Source organism: Varanus komodoensis, unplaced genomic scaffold (genome assembly GCF_004798865.1).
Source record: "Varanus komodoensis strain SLA01 unplaced genomic scaffold, ASM479886v1 scaffold48, whole genome shotgun sequence".
NCBI lineage: Eukaryota > Metazoa > Chordata > Lepidosauria > Squamata > Varanidae > Varanus > Varanus komodoensis.
Window position 1 is genome coordinate 637,260 of NW_025336059.1, and position 19,455 is coordinate 656,714.

The 19,455-nt window shown below is 57.9% G+C and overlaps 1 protein-coding gene across 2 annotated transcripts; it reads right to left on the minus strand.

Moving 5' to 3' along the window:
* Positions 1–286: 286 nt before the first annotated feature.
* On the minus strand, positions 287–18,952 carry TMCO4 (transmembrane and coiled-coil domains 4). Of its 2 annotated transcripts, XM_044445513.1 has the most exons (14): positions 18,876–18,952; positions 13,846–14,102; positions 13,027–13,201; positions 12,414–12,441; positions 11,902–12,034; positions 10,339–10,436; positions 9,799–9,942; positions 9,311–9,430; positions 8,484–8,648; positions 7,717–7,853; positions 7,121–7,205; positions 4,181–4,298; positions 3,355–3,472; positions 287–1,780 (listed from the first exon to the last, which is right to left on the minus strand). In XM_044445513.1, exons 2-14 carry the CDS (start codon positions 14,010–14,012, stop codon positions 1,466–1,468), a joined length of 1,803 nt encoding a protein of 600 aa, XP_044301448.1. In that variant the 5' UTR covers positions 14,013–14,102; positions 18,876–18,952; the 3' UTR covers positions 287–1,465. The 2 variants fall into 2 exon arrangements, with proteins under 2 accessions (XP_044301448.1, XP_044301450.1); XM_044445515.1 differs by lacking the exons at positions 287–1,780; positions 12,414–12,441; positions 13,027–13,201; positions 13,846–14,102; positions 18,876–18,952 and adding an exon at positions 10,887–10,900 and having other exon boundaries at positions 2,552–3,472; positions 11,902–12,001.
* Between the last annotated feature and the right edge of the window lie 503 nt (positions 18,953–19,455).

Sequence of the window (19,455 nt, forward strand, 5' to 3'; positions counted from 1 at the left end):
GCGACTCCGTGGGACGCTCCGAGCACCTCCCGCGGATTTTCGCCCGGATCGTGCCGCCCGGACCTCCCCTTTCGCCTGGACTGCCATTTCCCCCGGCTTGGGCTCCGCGGCGTGGCTTCTCCCGCTTTGCAACGGCCAACACGCCTCCGTTATGGGCCTGCTGGATTGGGCCTTGGCGCAGAGCCAGCCCACCTCGTCTTGCCGCTGCCCGGCAGAATCCGCACCCCGGCTTAAACGGCTGCCACGTGCCCTCTCACGCACAGGCTGCATGGAAATAGCGGACGGCGAGCGCGATCCTCCTTTTTAATTATTATTTCCCAGTGGACACACGATGAATGCTTCCTGCTTGCACATTCCCCTGATGCCCGGCTCCTCGCAGTTTTATGAGTCACGAAACGGGTTCAGCTCCAGAGCAGGCCAGGCTGGGCGGACGGGAACGGGGCTTTCTTGCAAGAACGTCAAATGCTTCAACGGTGCCGGATGCCCCCACTGCCGAGAAAACTCTCGTCCTTTTTGGTTGCCAAGAGCAAGGAAACGGCCAAGAAATCCGGGGCCACCTCTCTTAGCCAACTGCAACAGAGTTTACTGCCAGCCTTTCACTCCCTGGGGGTGGTGAAAGGGGAGAAAGGGCTTCTGATCGGGGCACCAGCTCTGCCCCCCGGATCAGCCCCACACCTTTTTTGGGGGAGCGCATGCCTGGAATAATTCAGTAGGTTTTATTCAGCTGCACACGGGTTGGGAACTGTGGCCGAGGAGCATCCCAGCCGTCCGGGGTCCCCCAGGGGGCCAGGAGGTCTTTGGGTCCTGCCCTTTTCTGGCACCTGCGCCTCTCCTGCTGGCTCGCCAGCTGTGGGGCAGCCCCCCAAACCTCTCGCGGGAGACAAGACGGCCTCGGCCAAGGCTGAATTACTGGCCCAGAGCACTTTCAGTGGAAATAAAAACAGTGCGAAACCACACACCGCCCAGCCCCAGGGCGTGTGGTCTTTGGTCCCGTCTTGGGCTTGCCCACCGTGGGATTGGACCTTCCAAACCGCTGCCCCAGTGCGAGCGCTTCCTTTCGCTGGCCTGTGTTTCTTGCCAGTCTGAGACTGTCCACCCGTTTTGCAGACAGCCCCTGCCCGGGTGCAGACAGCACGAGTGCAGCTGCCTGGGAGCCGGGAGATGCTTTTCGGCGCCCGTTCTCCAGAGCGAGAAGGACGCAAGGAATACCCGCGGGGCCATGAAGGCGACCCCTCCGAGAGCAGGGGGTGGGAGAGCAGCCTCCTGGCAGCCCAGGAAAAATGCCAGAATGTGGGGCAGTCTCCCCAGCAGGTCTCCTCGGATGTTCTCCCACGGAAGGGAGAGGCTCCCAGGCGGTGAGGGCCGGGCAGGTGCCGTGCCGGGGCAAGCGAGGGCTCTGCCTCGGCCTCGGGGCGGGTGCCGCGGTCAGTCGATCCGGCAAGTCCTGCAGGCGGTGGGGCCTCGCTCACGGCCCGGCCTCGGAGAGCTCGCTCTGGCCCCGGTCTCCCCGGCCCTGCCCGTGGCTGACCGGCTCCCACGCCCAGTGGTCCTCGCTGCCGGCAGAGCTCTCTCTGCCGCTGTCCTGGCGCTCCTCCCTGTCCGGCGCGGCTCGCTCCTCCTGCGGGGCACGGCTGGCCCGGGCTGGCTCTGGGCCGGCCTCGGCCTTGGCCGGGAGCGCGGCGAGGTTCCCCCACTCCTCCGCGCGGCACGGCTTGGTCCTGAGGCCCACCGCCTTCAGGATGGTGTCCATCTGCTTCATGTAGTCCAGGTGGCCGCTCACCTGCAAAGCCCGACGAGGACCCATGAGGCTCATGCAAGGCGGGCCTGACCGTAGCACCTGGGGGGGGGGGTCCCATACCCCAAGCCATCCAAGCGTGCCGCATGCTCCCCCCTTTCCGGTCCTTCCTGCAGCGACTCCCCCTGCCTTCCTCTCCCGCAAGCACTGGGTGCTTCCCCACCTTTTATGCCACCGCCCCCCCGAGACAGTGGGGCGTCCCCGCAAGGCGCAGGGACTGGGGGGAAAGGACTGAGTGGGACACGGCCAGGCGGCTGCTCCGGCCGAAGCGTGTTCCAGGTGGTGCGAGTGGCACCGGAGAAGCCGGTCTGGGCGAGCGAGGATGCTTGCAAAGAACCGCTCGTGTGGCTCTTAATGCCAGGAGGTTTGTCCTGGGAGGGGGTCCCCTGCAGAGTGAGGCCCGAAGCCATCACGACCAGAGCCCCGGATTCAAGCGGCAGCCGGCACCGGCCTCGCCAGCCTTCGGGGGCAGGATCCTGGCACGGCACACTGCCTGGGAGCCCGGCTGCTCCCCATTCTGCCCCCGTCGACGCATTCACACGCCCTCTGAGCCTAATCTTTCGCGTTGGTACCTCCCGGACCTTCTGCCTTGCCTGGATTTAAGCTCCGCTCACGCAAGCAAAGGCGGCATCTGAGCCACCGTGGGGGGTGAGCGTTCCTTGGGTTTCACCAAGAAGCAGTGTTGCAGCGCTTTGACATTTGGAGCTGGCGCGAAACCTGGGAGGTTGCCGCCTGCCTGCCTGATTTTTTTGGGGGGGGGGATCTGTACTTGACGAGGCAATCTGCAGCTGCAAGCTGTCCGTTTGGCTCGAGTGTTCTTTTCCAATTTGGGAGAGATTAGAGGTTTAATTAAAAGGGCCACTGGAGACCTAATCGGCTGCATCTTCTGCTGGCAGCGGGGGTGCGGACGGAAGGCCCCCGCTCTTCGGTTAACCTGCGTGGTCTGGCCTTTTCCGACGCCATGACTTAGCCACAGTGCGAAACAAAACAAGCCAGAGATCCGCTGGGGGGAAGATAAGGGGCGTTTCGCCAGCTGATCCATTCTGGTTCCAAAGCCGCGACTTTATTCTGAGTCACGCCTGTCCGTTTCAATGCATTTCAGTCACTGCTTGCTGCTGCGGATGGGTGTGATTTTACTGTTATTTTAAAGCAGGAGATCTGGGGGTTTGACTGAAATATTGACCTGAAAAATTGACCTGACCGGGACAAAGGCTGATCCCATGCCAGGGACTGCTTGGGAAACACCTGGATCGCCAGGCGCAAGGTGGGTGGGGGTGAAACCCGTGGCCTGTGGCAGCTCGGTGCTCCTGCTTCCCGTAATGCCGCTTTCGGAGAGGCCCTGCAGCTTTGTCAAAGGGGGAAATGAAGCCCAGTCTTCGGCCCACCCCATCCGGGAAGCCTCCTGCTTGCATTTTCAGCCCCCCCCCCCCCCCTTTATCCCCACCCTCCACCAGAACACAGCCCCCGAGAGCATCTGGGGCCGGCCAAGCTGCAGGCAGCCACTCCGAGGTTGTGGAGGGCGCCAGCCAAAAGCCTCGCCTTTGCCAGCAGCGACTTACGACCGAGGAGAGATCCACGTTCACCATCCGCCTGTCGTCCAGGTTAACGGGCTGGAGCCCAGCAACGTTGAGCTGGGCAGAGGACGTTCTGTAGACGAGGCTCAGCAGCCAGTCCCCCCTGGAGAGAGCGAGACATCCACGCAAAAGCCGGCTGACGGAAGCAATGCTCTGGGCACGTCCAAGCAGAAAGCGGCACCGAGCGACCCGAAGATTCAAAGCGCCAGGATGTTCATCCTGGAGGAGAGAAGCTCGAGGGGGGCCAAGGCGTGGCCTCTTGCTCCAGAGGGCAGGATTAGAAGCGAGGAGTGGAAGCGGCAGAGAAGCACGCCGGCGGGCGTGAAGAGGCAGCGGGGGCTCCTCGAGGAGCCCCCGGCTGGCTGCTGGAGGATTGCTCTGCAGAGTTTGCATTGACCGGCCCCGTGGACTGGATGGCCTATGTAGCGAAGCGAAGCGGCTTCTAGACCTGGATTCTGCTCACGGGGTGGCCAAGCCGCTGCCCATGAGACGCCCCCAACGCCAAGGTGCCTCTCGCAGGGCCGTGTTTCCGGCCAAAAGAGCTTTGAGCTCAAATCTGCTGCCAGTTTCCGTGCTGCCCCGTGGAGAAATGAAAGGAAATGGGCGCTCTGACGTGGCGTTCAGCCGTCGGAAGCGGGTTCCACAGGGCAGCCGAACGCCAGGTGGGACTCCATCTGCGGCGACCGATAAAGGTGGCGTCCGCTCGTCATTTGCTTGAACCCCCTTGGAATAAAGGGTTTTGCCCTGAAAGAGGTACAGGGGCAGTTTCCACAGCAGGGGAGGGCAGCAATGAATGCGAGGGGCTACGGACCGACAGTAGCCGTTGACGATCTTGCCCGAGACGACCTTCGTGATCGGCTTCCAACACGTGGCGTCCCCCTCGACCGGCGCGCCCAGCAGGACCACGTCCTCCACGATCCCTCTGCAATCTGTCGAGAGAAGCCCCCAAAACGTTGAGAGTGTGAGAGAGCTGGGGAGAGAGAACCCACAGAAGACGTCCCGGTCGGAAGCGTGGCACGGGCCAACCCAGAAGGGGCCGGGAACTGTCCGTGGACGTCTTTGCACTGAAGCGTGTGAGGTTCCTGGTGCTCCCCTAGACGCTTTCGAAGTTGGTTATAATCGGCTTCTCTAAAATGAAAGTTGTTCGTAAATAGTTTGCAATTAAAAAAAACCCAACAAGATCCGGGTATGTGTGTGCTTAGTCAAGCTGAATTCCGCCCTGGGGCTGAAAGCTGGACGATGGGAGCTGTTCTCCACAACGGGGCAATGCCGGACCGCGAGCGGCTCCTGCATCGGACGCGAGCTTTGACTCGGCCGTCCTTCCCTGATCAAGGGGCCTTTTCTGAGCAAGGCAGCAACAGGCGCGCGTCAAGCTCAGGGGGACCTAATTCTTGAAAAAGCAAATTTGGGTTGCTGGCTGAGTCCAGGGAGACACAACCCTCCCCTGCCCGCAACCACAACTGCCCTGGACTTTCTTGGGGGGCAGAAGCAGGAGGCTGGGGGCACAAGGGGAATTGCTGCAAGAGAGGCTTTTCTCTCTCACCCCGAAGATCTGATTCGGGCAGGCGATGAGCTGAGGACGAGCCTGTTCTAGCCCTGCAGATGGTGGGCGGCGAGGGCGTGCGGGCAAAGTGGCGTCTTCCGTTGCCGAAATGGAACCCGCAAGACCCGTGTGACTCTGTAATTCAAACTCTGTAGGGTTCCTCATTTATCTGGACTTGGCAGAGCGGCGGCGAATTCTGAGCGAGCTCGAAACGCCGGCGCTGAGCTCACCGCACTGACGGTCTGAGCTGCGCGGGGAACAGCCCCCGCTCGGCGTGAAACCGTCCTCCCCCACCTGCGCCCCCAGCCCAGCCGCTGCTTGGCCTCATTAGCCCTCTCGGTGCTTCAGCATCCCTGGGAGCCGGCAGAGAGGTACCGGGGTTGCTTAGCAACCGCATCCCCCTCTTCCTTCGGCCCCCACACAACAGCCCTGCCTCAAGCCCGGAGCAAGAAGCGGCACCAGGCGGCTCCGGTCTTGGCTGGAGAGCAACACAGGAGGCTGCCGAGCGAATCGCAACCGTTTGGAGCGCGACAGCGAGACGCGCGCAGGCCGTTCGTAATGCGGCTGCTACGGGGATAACCGGGTCCGTGTTTGCAGACTCTGCTTTAAGCGCTGGCTTTGAGCCACAGTGGGTACTTGTGGGCCGGGTGCGCTTGAGCGGTGGCCCCTCGGCCGTCGAAGGCTCTCCCCCGAGAGGGTCTCCCAGAGTGAACTTCAGTGCCATATGAGGGGTGGGAGAAGGCCTTTCTGAATTTTAGCTCTTGTCCTCAATTCAGCTTGACTGATCATTTAGGGTTGTGCTTTCTGCCACAATACTGCGGGTTTTTCAAAAACTGTGTGTGATGGGCACTGTAGTCCAGCAGGTCTGGAAGGTGCCTGGTTCCAGGAAGCTGGAGCGGAGTCCAGCTGGGCTAGGAGGACCTATCCTTCGGCCTGGCGTCAAGGCAGCTTTTGGCGCCCCCCAACCCGAGAGCTGGGCGGGTGGGCGGAAGCCTGGCCCAGGGCCATGCTCCGGCTGCGTGGCCCTGCCAGGAGAAGTGGCTCTGGAGGCCGAGGAGCGGCGGAAGAGGAAGCGAAGCCCGAACAGCCGCTCGGCTGCAGCGGGAACCAGGCTGGCTTTGGAGGGGGTGGCAAGTCCCCGGCTGCGTTAATTGGTACAAATTGTCTTGTCCTAATGCCGCCGTCTGCAAGGAGGAAGCGAGCGAGGAGGAGGACGCGGAGGGCGCGCAGCCCTGGCGCCAGTGACTCAACGGCAGGACTCCGCTCCTGAGCAATCGTGACAGCTCAGTTGCTCTCCGTCCCTAAACCAAGCGGCGGGTGGGGGAGAGGACGGTGGGGGGCTATTAATTTTGGAGATCGCGAGTCATCATTAGCGAACCGGCGGCTTGTGGCGGAGGCAGGAACACTGTGGGGAAGCCCTTGCGATGGAGGAGGGCAGCGCCTGGAAGGGAAGGGGGAAGCCTGGGAGGACTGGGCGCGTTCAGCCCGAGGGGAGGAAGGGAGGCGGGCACGGAGACGACGACGGTCAAGGCCTCTGTTTGTTCACTCTGGAGCAGAGCAACGGGCTCAAGCTAGAAGAAGCCAGCTTTGGGCTGGACACGAGGAAGAACTTCCTGACTGTCAGAGCAGGACGGCAATGGGGCCTGCCACCTGGGGAAGTCGTGGGCTCGGAAGGGGCCTGGGTGGGGGACCCCGGTGCCCTGCAGCAGCAGCGGGTTGGGCCCGGAGGCCTTCTGGCCCCTTCCGGCTCGGCCGTTCCATGATTAGAAGGACAGGGGGGACACAGACGCATGAGCTGCCACTCCGGCCTTGCGGGGCCTTGGAAACGGGAGCTAGGAAAGAGCACGGGGCCCTCAGAGACACGGGCCCATGGCTTGGCGGCCAGGACGTGCCTGCCATCCGGCTAGGATTCCTGCAGGGAACGCTGTGGGATGCCTGGCTCCCTGGGCAGGACATCCTGAGCCTGGGAGCAGCCACTGAGAAGGCCCTGCTGTGCTCCACCGAGCAGGCTTCAAATTGCGGAGAGACCCAAGAGAGGGGCCTCTCCCAGGCATCCTGACGCCCGGCCGGCTCAGCGTGGAGGAGGCGGCCTTTCAGACACAGCCTTTGGAAGGGCAGGTGCTGGGATGCCCCCCCAGGGGCTCCTCCCGCCCAGCCGTGGCCCCATGCTCCGGGCGCAGGGCAGGAAGCCACGTTCTTTCTGCCTACCTTCCTCCTTGGCCATCTCCTGCAGGCAGAAGTAGATGACCCGGGCGCCGAGGCTGAAGCCCACCAAGGTGACCGGCCGCCTGCCCTGGAGGAAGGGAAACCAGAAGGGGCAGCTGGCCCACCACTCTGGGAACGGCAGAGACACGCGGCCCGAGGGGCCCCGGCAGCCGGCCAGTGCAGTGGCCTGGGACACGCCTCCCTGGCTCGGGCTGAGCCGGGGGACCGCCTCTCCGTGGGGCTTGCAGCCGTTCCCAGACGTGCTGGGACTGCAGCGCCCCTCAGCCCCAGCCCCACAGCCATGCACGGTTCTCTCCACGCCCGCCGCAAGGGGGGGCGTGTGAACGGTGCTTTGGAGCCCAGCTCCGACCTTAGCCAAGTGTCTGGGACCAGAGCGGGGCCCCCGGACAATCCTGCGGCTCTCCAGAGAGAATTGCCATCGGACAGATGCAAAGCCATGCAAATAAACAGGTAAAGACCAACCTGGGCCATCAGGGGCCGGACTTGGGGCTTTCCCACGGACTGCCGGGGGCCGTGCCCCCCACCTCCCTAGAGAAGCCCCCACAGAGGCGAGCTGCGGACCGGGCACCTCCACCTACCTGATGCCGGCCGAGCAGTATCTGGGCCAGGTGCTTGCCGACTTCCGCGGAGCGGTGGAGGCAAACCCCCCAGGGGTTATCGATCACGCTGGCGACTGTGAGCAGCGACGCAGGCAGGGCCAGGGCCGTGACGATGCCTGGAGGGAGGCGCGGGGAGAGAGTACGCTGAAAACTGGGACCGCGGGGCGCTTCCACGGCAGGCCCGAGGGAGCGCCTGCGTCTGCAGGCCGAGTCCAGCCTCTCTGGGGGCCCGAAGCAGACCCCGCGGGCCTCCCAGCTGGCCACGTGCTTGTGCTCCAGCAGGATTCCTGCATTTGAAAGGCGGTCTGGGAATCTGCGCATTGGGGTTGTGTGCCGCCTTTCAGCCGGAGAATTCGCAGAAGTGTCCGTTCTGAAGGATCATTCATCCAGGCCGCTCAGCCATCCTGTCCCCCACCCCAAAAGGTTCGTTCCCCGCTCTCCTGTTCCCCTTGTGTGCCACGGCTCTTAAGCCGTAAGCTCCCCCACTTTGCTGGGGCTGCGCGACCCACTCTGGGAGCTGCCTGGGCGGGAGAGCAAGACCATTGCTTCCTCCTTTCGAGAACGTTTAAGAAAAATCAACATTTCTCCCCTCCTTGGCTTTTCGCTGTTGGAAAAGTGGGATCGCTGAGGTGTAAAACGAAAGTCTTGGAAAACGAGTGAGACGGAGAGTCCTTTCTCTTTCCGTCCTTGAACTGGGACTCTGCAAAGACGCGGCCTGAGAACACGGCCAGTCGCGGGATACTCACCCGACAGAACGGTGTATTTCAGCGCTTCTTGACCGACAACGTTAACTAAGCCATTCAGCAGGGTGTTGAATGCGTTGCCGAGCTCCACCAGGTATTTCGACTCCCAGGCCAAGCAGTACTGCTCCCTGGACTGCAGCAAGCTGCCCCACGGTGTCACGAAGCTCCCTTCCGAGGGTAAATCGGGACAGCGAGGAATCAACATGCTGTAAATCCGCCTTTCATGATCTCAAGCCGGCAAGGGTCTCCCAGATGCCTGCACTCCAATGAGCAGAGCGGCGTCCCCCACCCTTTGACGTGGGTCGGCAGGCACGGGGGGGGGGGTTGTGCCGGGTGTGCGGTCAGAGGGGGGAAAGGACAGAAAACCTCATTCCCCAGCAACAGATGCGAGTAAATTGGGGAAGGAGAACAGGGACAAGGCAGCACCCGGGCAGAAATCCATCCTTTTGGGTGGCACAGGTGGGCCTTGGCCAAGTTTGCTACAGAGCAGCCTTCTGGTTTCGAAACACAAGCACAGCCATGTTTTATTTTAAAAACACTTAAGGAATGAAATAAAAACCAAGGGGGCAGAGAGCTGGATGCCTGGTGAGAGAGACGCCCAGAGCCGCTGCCCCGGGACGCCTGGCTTCTCCCTCGCAGCCGTGGGGACGGGCTGCTTGGGATCGCGTGCCTTTCTGTTTGTGAAAAGGACGGGGAGGGTCTGAGCTGGCCAGGGGAAGGGAGCCCGCACTGCTGTGGCGGCCCGGAGCACTGGCCAGCATTCCTGCTCCGGCGGGTGCGGGTGGGGGTGGCCCCCCGCCGGGGCCACGTGCCTCTTGCCGTGCCCTTACCATATTTGCCGGGGGAGAGCCAGCCCGTGACGGCGATGGCGATGTGGAGCTGCTTGCCTTCCGTCAAGGGCAGGAACTCAAACTCTTCTATGGCGCCCACGCGCTTCTTCATTTTGTACCCTAAACACGCACACACACGATTCACGCTGCTGTGTCGCACGCCCGGAGGTTAGAAATACGAGGAAGGCTTGCTGTGTGGGTGGGCAAGTCTGGAGTGCTTGGCTTACAAGTCCCATCTTCCGCTTGCTGCCGGCTTGGGCTGCTCATGGGGGCACGGGGGGGGGGCACACATGCGACCCAGGGGGCTGAAGTCCCGGGAAGCTCCGGCCTTTGGCATCCGGACAACGGACACGGCTTGGTGGATCAGTCCGGAGTCCAGCAGGTTTCGGCACGGGCTGCCCCCCCAGAGGTCGTCCGGCAGCACCCTGGCACCCGCGCGGGCCCACTTTCGGCACCAGGAGGAGAGGAAGACAGAGGCGCGCTCTTACCCGTGAGCCCTGCCCCAGCGGCTCCGAACAGAGAGGCCATGACCGCGATCCCAGCCGCAGATCCCAGGGCAGCCGCGCCGGCGCTCCCGATGACGGCGGCCGCTCCCGTGGCCACCAGGGGGGCAGCCAGGCCCCCGGTCAGACCTGAAGAGGGGGTGCCTGTTCAGTCTCCAGCTAGTGTAAGCGGCATGGGGGGGGGGAATGACAGGACCCCAAAGCTGCAGTGCCCTCAGTCCAGGGAGCTCCCTTTGGCCTGGGGGCCGCTTCTGTCACAGAGAAGGCCCCCCCGGGGCTGCATGCCGGGCCGGAAGAGGACGGGATACCCACAAACACCCGTCCGCCTGAGCAAAAGTGCTTGGTGCTGGGAAGAGGGCTTCCGGAAAGGCGTCCCGACTTTAGAGGGGGCAAAAAAGGCACAGCCGGCAGACGCGTGGTCCGGGGCAGCGGTGAGCCCGGCTCCGGCGGGACGGAGGTTCGCCCCTGCCCCCGCGACTGGTGCACAGGCTGGCAGCGCGACGCCCCGGAGAAGGCCACGCTTACCGATCACCGTCCCTCCTCCGACGGTGGCCAGTCCGATCAGCAGGTACCTCTTCAGCTTCTTCCTCCTCTCCTTCTTCTTCCGCAGGGCCTCCGCCGTCCTGCACCGAGGAGAGAACAGTGTGGGGGGGGGGCAGGCCGCGAGTGCTCCTTCCAGGGCCAGGGCCAGGGCCAGACAAAGCGCAGCACTCCCCCCACCTAAATTATTCTGGCCCCCAAGCAAGGAAATTCCCCAAGGGCCTCATCCAGCGCCCACTGTCCCTGCCCAGGACATCCGGAAGCTACCCACCCACTCCTCCTTCCGGCAAAGGCGGCCTCTGGAGGGGGCTTGCTGGCTTCCATGGTGCAAACAGAACCCGCTTCTCTCTCTCGGGGAAGGCCGGCCCTGCATCTTGCCGTGTTAGCACTGGAGGATGTCTCCCTCTCTCTCTCTCACACGCACACACGGACACGGACACCCCCCTCCCCAGAGCCTGCCGTCAGCCCCCGCAGCAAGTCCAGCTCGGGTTGCCAGCACTTGAAAGGGGCAGAAGAGAACAGGTTGTGCCTACCTGGCAGGTGCTTCCTAGCAGGCAGGCAGGCAGGCATGTCCAAAGAAAAGGGTGGGTATTAACGAACGGACACGGACGGTTCACGAGCGCAGCCAGCGAGGCCAGAGCGGTGCATTTCGAACGACTGGTTTTGCGGGCCCAATCCGGCTCCTGCTCTGCACCTCCAGCCAGCGGCTGGAGAAGCGGAAGCAGCGGCAGGGCCGGCCGTTTCGCCCGAGGCCGCCCGTCCCGTCCCAGCACGAGGTTCCGGCCATGTTGACGCGGCCCCCGCCAACCAGGCCGGCACCTTTCGACCCGGAGCCAGCAATAAGCCCCTTGTGATCGGGCAGCCGCTCCTGCGTGTCCAAGGGCCTTCCGGGCCCAACCTGGTTGCGCTGGACTAGACGTCCCAGCACGCACCAATCCCGAGGACTGGCATGATGGAACCTGTAGTCTGACGCACCTCTGTGAGCTGCCGAGTTGGGGAAGTCCGTGCTACTGGGTGGAACTCTCACACCCATCCTGCATGGTAGGCCAGTTATTTATATCATGACTGACCCCTTTCTGCAGAAAAGGAAGGTGCGGGCGGCCGCCAGCATCTTCTCAAAGGCCGCCTGGCTACATCAGGGTGGGCGGTGTGGGGGGCTCGGGGGCGGCATACCCCAGCAAAGTCACGCCCACGCCAACATTATTGACAAAATTGTGGACGGGCCAGGCGAGCGGGCCAGACCCTCCAATAGCCTCGGTCCGTCTGGGGCCTGCCGTTAAGCGGGCTGGCGCATTCTGCGCAAGCCGCAGCTTCCAGACCGTCTTCAAGGGCAGAACCACGCCAAGCGCTTTGCAGTAATCTAGTTCAGCTCTCCCCGGCTTCTCCGTACCACCTCTGCTCCAAGGGGCCAGCCGGATATTCAGACACACCAACACGCACGCCGTTGGTGCCCTTGTCCCCAGCACCAAGGCTCTTGCGAAGCCCAGAACATTTACGCCTCATCTCTTCAGCTAGGGTCGACTAGGGATTTGGGGAAGAGGGCCTTACTCGGATTCCTCCTCTTGTTCCTCGTTCAGACATTCAAGGAGGTGCTCCTCAGAGGCCTCCAGTTCCTCCAGTGGGATCTTCAGCAGCTGGGTGACGTGGGAGAGAAGCACCCTCATGCGCGCGTCGTAGTGTCCTGCGGCAAAAGGAAGGTGGAAGGTTGTTATCCACAACAGCCTCTCGGTGCCCAACTTTGCTCTACCTGGGAAAGGCCAGCGGGAATTTTTTTCTGTGTGGTCCGTCATCTGCAGCCCAACCCCAATACTGAGGCATTGCCTGTCTCTCTACTAGCAAAACAGAAAAAAAATGGGAAAAAATGACAACAGCTGTGATTTGCCACCCTAGGCTAAAGTGTGAAAATGCCCATTTCTGGGGCAACTGCCTATTTTCGGAGAAAGAGCATCTGTGCATCTTGGGGTGTGCGAATTTGTGCAAAAGCATTTGCACGGAATCAACCACATTACATGGAGAGGGGCTGGGTGACAAAGAGAAAAGCAGTGGACTGGGAAACTTACCGTCCTTGAGAGAGAAGGACACGAGATCCTAAAAAAGCAGAAACATAAAAAAGAGGTCAAGAACCTATTTAGAAGGAAAATCTTTAAGATTCAACTCCCTTAAGGTCATTTCCAATTACGTGTGTGTGCATTTATGTTCTGTTTGTTTGTTCCTAGCTACACTTCTAGCTAAACTACTAGTGTTATATGTTTAGGGTTTTAGCATTTGCAAACCACCCAGTAAAGCTCAGGCAGCAGAGCCACGGGATGAAGGCAGTGCAAAAGCTCCGTGTCATTTTGAAAATACCAGTAAGATTGATGAGGAAATAAAGCAAGAGGCAAGCAAGCAAACAGGCAAGAAAATAAACAAACAAACAAATGCACTTAGACTGTCAGGGGAGAGGTCAGGCTAGAGTTCTACTCCCCGTGATGCTATTTTTCTAGGGGCAGGGAATCTGGGTGCCAGTGAGCCCCACCGGCAGCCTGAAGTGGTACAGTCCAGCCCTGAGTCATTTATGAACCCACCCATTCAGAAACTGACTTATGTCGGGTCAGGTTGGAGCGCCTGGCCCAGCATCGTCCATGAGAACTGGGAAGGAATCTGCAGGTGACCCAGGAAACAGGATCGACTCACCTGCGTGATGGCCCTGGCGTCGTCTTTCAGGAGAGGCTCCTTCAGCAGGATCTGGGCAAAGGTCTCCGTCCCTTCGCCTCCCAAGCCGCCTGCAAAGGCCTGCATGACCGGCAAAACCCCTTCCGGGAGCTGCAGCCATTCAACCAGGGCCTCCACGACTGCCTGCCGGTAGGAGCTTCGGAGAGGGCACAGCCAAAAGGAAAAGCATCGCAGTCAGACCACCTTCCACCTGCTGCCGTCCTCACAGAAGTCAGCAGAGCGGTGCTGATGCGGTGAGAGATCCGCAGCAACAACCCAGCGCTTGGAGATTACGATTAGGAGCCCAGGGCAATCAGATTTCAGGATGCGGAGCATGGGAGGTGCCCCACATGAAGGAGTACAGACTGGCAACAGCTCCACACTGTCTCGGGCAGATGCGCTTCCTTTCCTCAAAATTCCAGACCCATTTTAGCAGGGAGAACAAAATATCCCAACTCAAACGCAGCAAAACCCCCAGCAACGTCAGTTTTTTAAAAATTAACTTTATAGCGCACCGGGCACTCAAGGTGGCTAAATACAAGACAATGCAGGTTAAAAATAGAATCTGGATTAGACCAATTAAAAACACAACAAGAAATAAACAGAACCCAACTTTTTTTAAAAAAGCTAACAATTTATATATCGGATGACTGCGTGAATAAAAATTCTCTCTTGGGCTGGCGGAAGGGTGTTCACGCAGAATCATAATACACAAGGTTAAACTTTCCAAGTGTCCAGACTGACTCTCTGGGACAAAGCTAGAGCACCTGAGCCAAGCCACACGGATCCCAAAACACATACCTTTCCTCTGGCTCGGGAAACAGCGATGCCAAGGACAGTCCGCAGAGAGCGGTGTACGCAAACTTTCCCGACTCGCCCAGCTGCCTCCCGATACATTCCAAGGGCTCCTCTTTTTCCTCCGCCAGCCCCGTCCCCTTCCTCCAAAGTTTCCAGGAACTGGCAGCCATTTTCAGCAGCTGCTGCAATCTAAGTGTTGTGATTAATTGACTGAGTGCTTGATCTGAATTGATTTTCAAGCCACCTGGACTTGCGGGACCCTGTGATGGTGACAGACGAGATAAAAGCAATTTGGAACAATGCAAAAAAAACAATAGGCAAGCAAGGTTTTTTTTTAATGCTATGAAAACAGGTAATCTGAATTAAAGCTAAACAGACTATGGAAAGGATAGTGAAGACCAGCAGATTTGGAATCTTTCTGGAGGAAGCCCCGGTGGAAATTTATTCCAGATGTATGGAGCCACCACCAAGAAGACCCCCCTTCTTCGTGCTCACCAGCACAATCACCCTTGGCGGTTGAGTTGCAAGAAGGGGCTGCGCAGATGAACTCACAGTGTGGGCAGCCTGCTGTAGAAATAAACCCGAGAGGGAAAACACAGAAACAGAGCGAGTCAGAAGGGGCCTCCCGGGCCATCCAGTCTGACCCCCGGATTCAGCCAGCTCCACTCACGACATGCCCGCCACGGGCATGTCTAACCTATCCTAAAACCTGCTGCTTCAGACCAAAGGCCCCCTCCCACCCAGCGTCCAGCCACCAACTGTGCTCAGCCGGATCCTCGCAGGATCGGAGGCAGCGCCCCCCCCACCCTGCTCCCAGCCTGGAGCCCCAGTCGGCCTTTCATGCCTGATGGCTGCTGCTCGGACCATCCAAGGCGCTCGTGCCAGCCTGCTTCCCACCTGAAAACCAGGTGCCATCTTGGAGAAACTTGGGGGGGGGGGCATTCCAATGGTGGGGAGAGCAAAAGGGGCGAGTCCAAAGGACAGGCATGGCCTTCTGGGGCACCTCGGGGGGCTGAGTTTGCAGGGGGCTTGCTTTGCCCATCCTTGGCAGAAAGAACGCCTACAGGAACTTTGAAACTCAGAGGCACCTTTTCCTCTCCCCTCCTTATCCTCTTTCCTCGCCTGCCATGCCTTTTAGATCGTGTGCTAGCGGATAGGCTGGAAATGAAGAGAGCAGCAATTCCAGCACATCTGGAGGGGCCGCAGATGTGCAGCAGCAGGGCCCTCGCAGCCCAGCCCGAACCTTCTTTCCCCTCCAACTACGCAGAAGCGATCTGCCGAAGGCGCATGGAAAGCGCTTTCCTTTTACGTACGCAAGCCTGCCTCCCCCCATGCATTAACTCATTTTGCAAATAATGAACAGGAACGGACAGCTCTGCCTGTCAGAGGCGACAGGCCTCCTTCACTTTGCTGGCACCCCCCAAATGTCTGGCTGGCTTGGCGGGGAGGGGGGCACCCCCATTCCGACCGTGCGGAGGGTTTTCCGGCTAGTTTGGAGGGCGCAAACGGGGCCCTGTGGGGGCCACGCTGCTGCCCCCTCCCTCTCCTTCCACAAGGACTGCACCTGAGTGCCACGAGCAGCCCAAAGTCCGCGGGAGGATGACATCCGGCGAGCGAGGGGCTCCTCGGAGGGGAAAGGCCACCGTGAGTCCCTCCAGCTTGGGGCTCCACGTGGCCGGTGCTCGCGCGGGTTCTCCTCCAAGTGAGATCACATCCGAACGGAGGGAGGGCTGCCCAGGGACTTTGAACGGGCTCGGAGAGCTTCGGAAAGCCCTCGCTTCTCCGCCTCCGGTGCCTGTGGCATTTGGGCCCCCAGGCGAACCCTCAGCGTGCCCCTGAGACGGCCGCGGGGTTTCCAGTTTCACGCACAACCCTCAGCTGAATGTTTTCTAGTGGAACAGACAGTGGTCCACCATTCTGGTTTTCCCAGTCGCTTACTGGGCTCGGTTCAAGGTGCCTGAGCCTCTGGAGGGTCCCCGAGATGGCCAGAGTCCTCCGCTTTCGCACGGTTCCCTCTCACCCCACCTGTGAAAGGCTGAAAGGCCTCTCCAAAGATTTTGCCCTTGGCAGTAAGGACCTCAAGCTTGAAACGGTCCCTTGCTTGCATTTCTGGTCCACTCCTTTTACTTTTGGGCCATCTCTGAATGGAATTCAGCCCTCGGGCCAAAAGACGTTCCCACAGTGCGTTCCTCGCTCACCAGAGGCGATTCCCCCAGTTGAAGAGGCGACCAGATGAGTCCAAACACAAGGCAACACTCATGCTCTCTTGCTTCTATCCAGGTGCCTTGTGAACGCCCCGACTCCTGGTCCCTCGGGGACATTTGGGGTCCACGGTACATTCTCCCTAATACATCTACAATTTCACGTCAGCCTCTGTGCTTCCTGGAAACCTAACCTTGAGTTCTCAGCAAGCTTTGGGAGGTTTTGTTTATTTTCAACCTTTAAATTTTTTTTTAATGACCTCCTGGTTGTTGACGTCTTGGTTCTCGACATTAGGTTGAAGGACTGTTCACAATCTTTGCGTTTTGTGAACATAAACCCAAACACCCAACAGTAAAAATGACCCACAATCAGTTTGGTGTGTGTACACACCCATCAAATACAAATAGAGAGAAGGTTGCAGAAGGACTTAGAATTGACTTTGAGAGCCCGGAGAAGTCTTTGTTTTCCTCTCTTATTTTCCTCTGGATTTTTTAAAGCTTTGAAATGATATTCAGGCAAGAATTTTGCATCTTACTTCGGCATGAAGTCGCCCCATTTCAACCTGGCAAGTTTATTTTATCTATTCATTTCACTTCATCTCTACCAAGAAAAAATGGATTCGAGGTCAGTTACAAGCCTAGGAACTATTTAAAAAATGCAAATAAAACTTGACAAAAACAATAATAAAACAAAGAGATTAAAAATACAACCGTGGGACTAGAAACCGCTTCCAACCCAGAGGATCGGTCTATGCACCAAAGGCTGGCCTGAATAAAGGAGTCTTTGCCTGCTGGTTGAACTATAGCAGAGAGGGGCCAAGCTGGGAGCAGCCACCGAGAAGGCCCCGTCACTTCACCACCAAACAAGCCTGTGACGGTGGTGGTACTAAATGGCGGAAAAGTATATTCCTTCAGAGGTTCCTAGGACAAGTTTCCTCCAAACTCTGCAGCCAGGGTGGATCTGGAATGCATTTGTATTATGTTTTTATTACTATTTTTATCTATTTATGTAAGCCGTCCTGAGGCTCTGCAAAAGGACGGCATATAAATATTCTAAATAAATAAACTCCCTTTTCCACCTCTTTGTGTATAAGCATGCAAGTATCTGCACACTTCTTTAGCTGGGAAAGACCCTTTCCCACTCCCTTGAACACCTGGTGCTGTCAAGGCGTTTGAACTACAATTCCCAGTATTCCCGACTATCAGCCATGCTGGTTGACGCTGATAGGAGCTGAGGTCCAAAGCATCTGGGGGGCACCAGAGCTTTAGGAGAGATTGAAGTGTCCCTCCTAAATCTTAAGGCATGAAGGACTTTAAACAAACATCTGCTAATATATGAGCAAGAATTACAGTTCCTTCTAAATTGAAAACTGCAGAATGTTTAAAAATCGGAAGACTGGAAAAGTAAGTTGGCTGCGCATGGAGTGATGCAAAGTTAAGTATGTAATTATGTTAATTATGTAAACAGAAGGCCGATTAAAGAATTTAATGATAAATGGAAATTCTATTATATGTAATTTAATTAATGCAGAACAAAAGGAAGCTTAGAAAATATTGTTGATGAGTGATGATCGAATCAAAATGATCGGAAAACATATTGGTTTAGAGGACTCTAATAATCTTTTTTGAGAGCTTCAACAATGTACTGATGGATAAAAGACAGAATTTTTGGCTTTCTTGGGAATTTACAGGCTATGAATGTTATATGTTATATTTGTGTAAGATCTCGTGGCTTTCTTATCTTTCTTTTACATTTTTCTTTCTTTTTTTCTGTATTTTATTTCTTTCAAGAAAACAACTTTTTTAAATTAAAGCTAACATATGGTGGGACTTGTGCGGAGGGAATTCTGCGTTGCCCAGCACTGGAAGGCCGTCATGAGAACATCTTCAGAGAGAAGGAAAATCATGCACACTGTGTTTGGCTCCTTGAAGGGCACGTCTGGCTAGAAATGTAACGAAGAGGTTTTAAAAATCCAAAATTCACAGTGCCGCCTATGGTGATTTAGGGACTTCTGGTTTTGAGACTCTGTGTCTGCAGAAAGCAGATTTTTGCACCTTGCCATCTGCAGCCTTCATCAGATGACAAGCACTACAACGCCTATCCAACACCCACTTGTACTAGGGGTTGTAGTACAAGAGATCTGGAGGGCCACAGGTGGGGAAAAGCCCTGAGAAGCCTCTGACCTGAACCAACACAGCTATTCCAAAGTTCTTACAACCAGCATGCTAGCTTTAGCATTCCTAAAATCCTTCTTAAAAAGGAAAGATGTGAAACTGACGTGGAGAAATTGGCAAGACTTTCCCGAGTAGCTGGTGGGCCTCCCTGCGAACATAATGCAGGACTGCAAAGGATTTCGCTTTGACCCAGGAATGCTATTCTCATGTTCCAACCGCAGCGGGATCACCAGGGACTAGCCTCAGTACTTTGGCCTTTAAACTGGAAGCTGGAAAAAGATCTATGCGAACCTCATTGCCTTACTCACACAGCAAAGGCAGACCCTTTGCAGCAGGATATACATTTATTTACATTGGTTTATACAAACCTACACCAACACTCTGCAAATCCTAAACCGGTGCTAGAAGAGGGCAGGAGGAAGTTGCAATTAGGAAATGCAAAATGCGATTAGGAAATCCTGCTGAAAGCTCCCTGCCAGCCCTCTTCTTCATCCCTCCACGGCCCCCCATGCCCTGCTAGTTCGAGGGGCAGCAGAAAGACGCCCATTTGGGGAGGGGAAGCCCCGCACCCCTCCTCCCCAGTTTAAATTTCCAGCCACAGGGCGCCCCCCTCTCAAACGCCTTCCCTCTGCTCCGCCCCCACGCGCCAAAGCCCACCTGGCCGTGCTCGAGGTCGGGGAGGGCCGCAACGGCCTCGGACGCGTCCCCGCCGTGCCTCCACCCTCCGCCGGCTCGGCGCTCACTCCAGTCCGAGGCTCGCGGGGCGCCGCCTAGGCCGCGCTGCAACGCCGGCGACGCGGCGGACGCTATTCCTGAAATGGAATTACGGCGAGCGGATGACGTAACAGCGCTGGAAGGGGGGAGGCTGCGCCAATGGCGTAGCGGCTCGAATCTGCTGACTCGCCCCGGGAAATTAAAGCGGTGGCGATTTTGAAGACGGGCTTATTGCATTAATTAACCCCCTGCCCCTTTTCCTGCGGGGAACGCAGGGGGTTTGCAGAGGACTCTTTCTTACCCAGGAAAAAACTGGATAAGAGATCTGATTGCAAAGGGACAATGTAAACCCAAAGAAAAAAATACGCACGGATTGGGCGTTTCCTAGTTCGGAGTATTCTTTTAAAGAGGAAATGAAACTGTCCTGTTTTCTTTTCTGTGCTTAATTTCTGCAAGCATTCTCTCTTCTTTGGAGGCACGGGTGGCTCCAAAGAGATATTTCATATTTCTTTTAAATATGTTT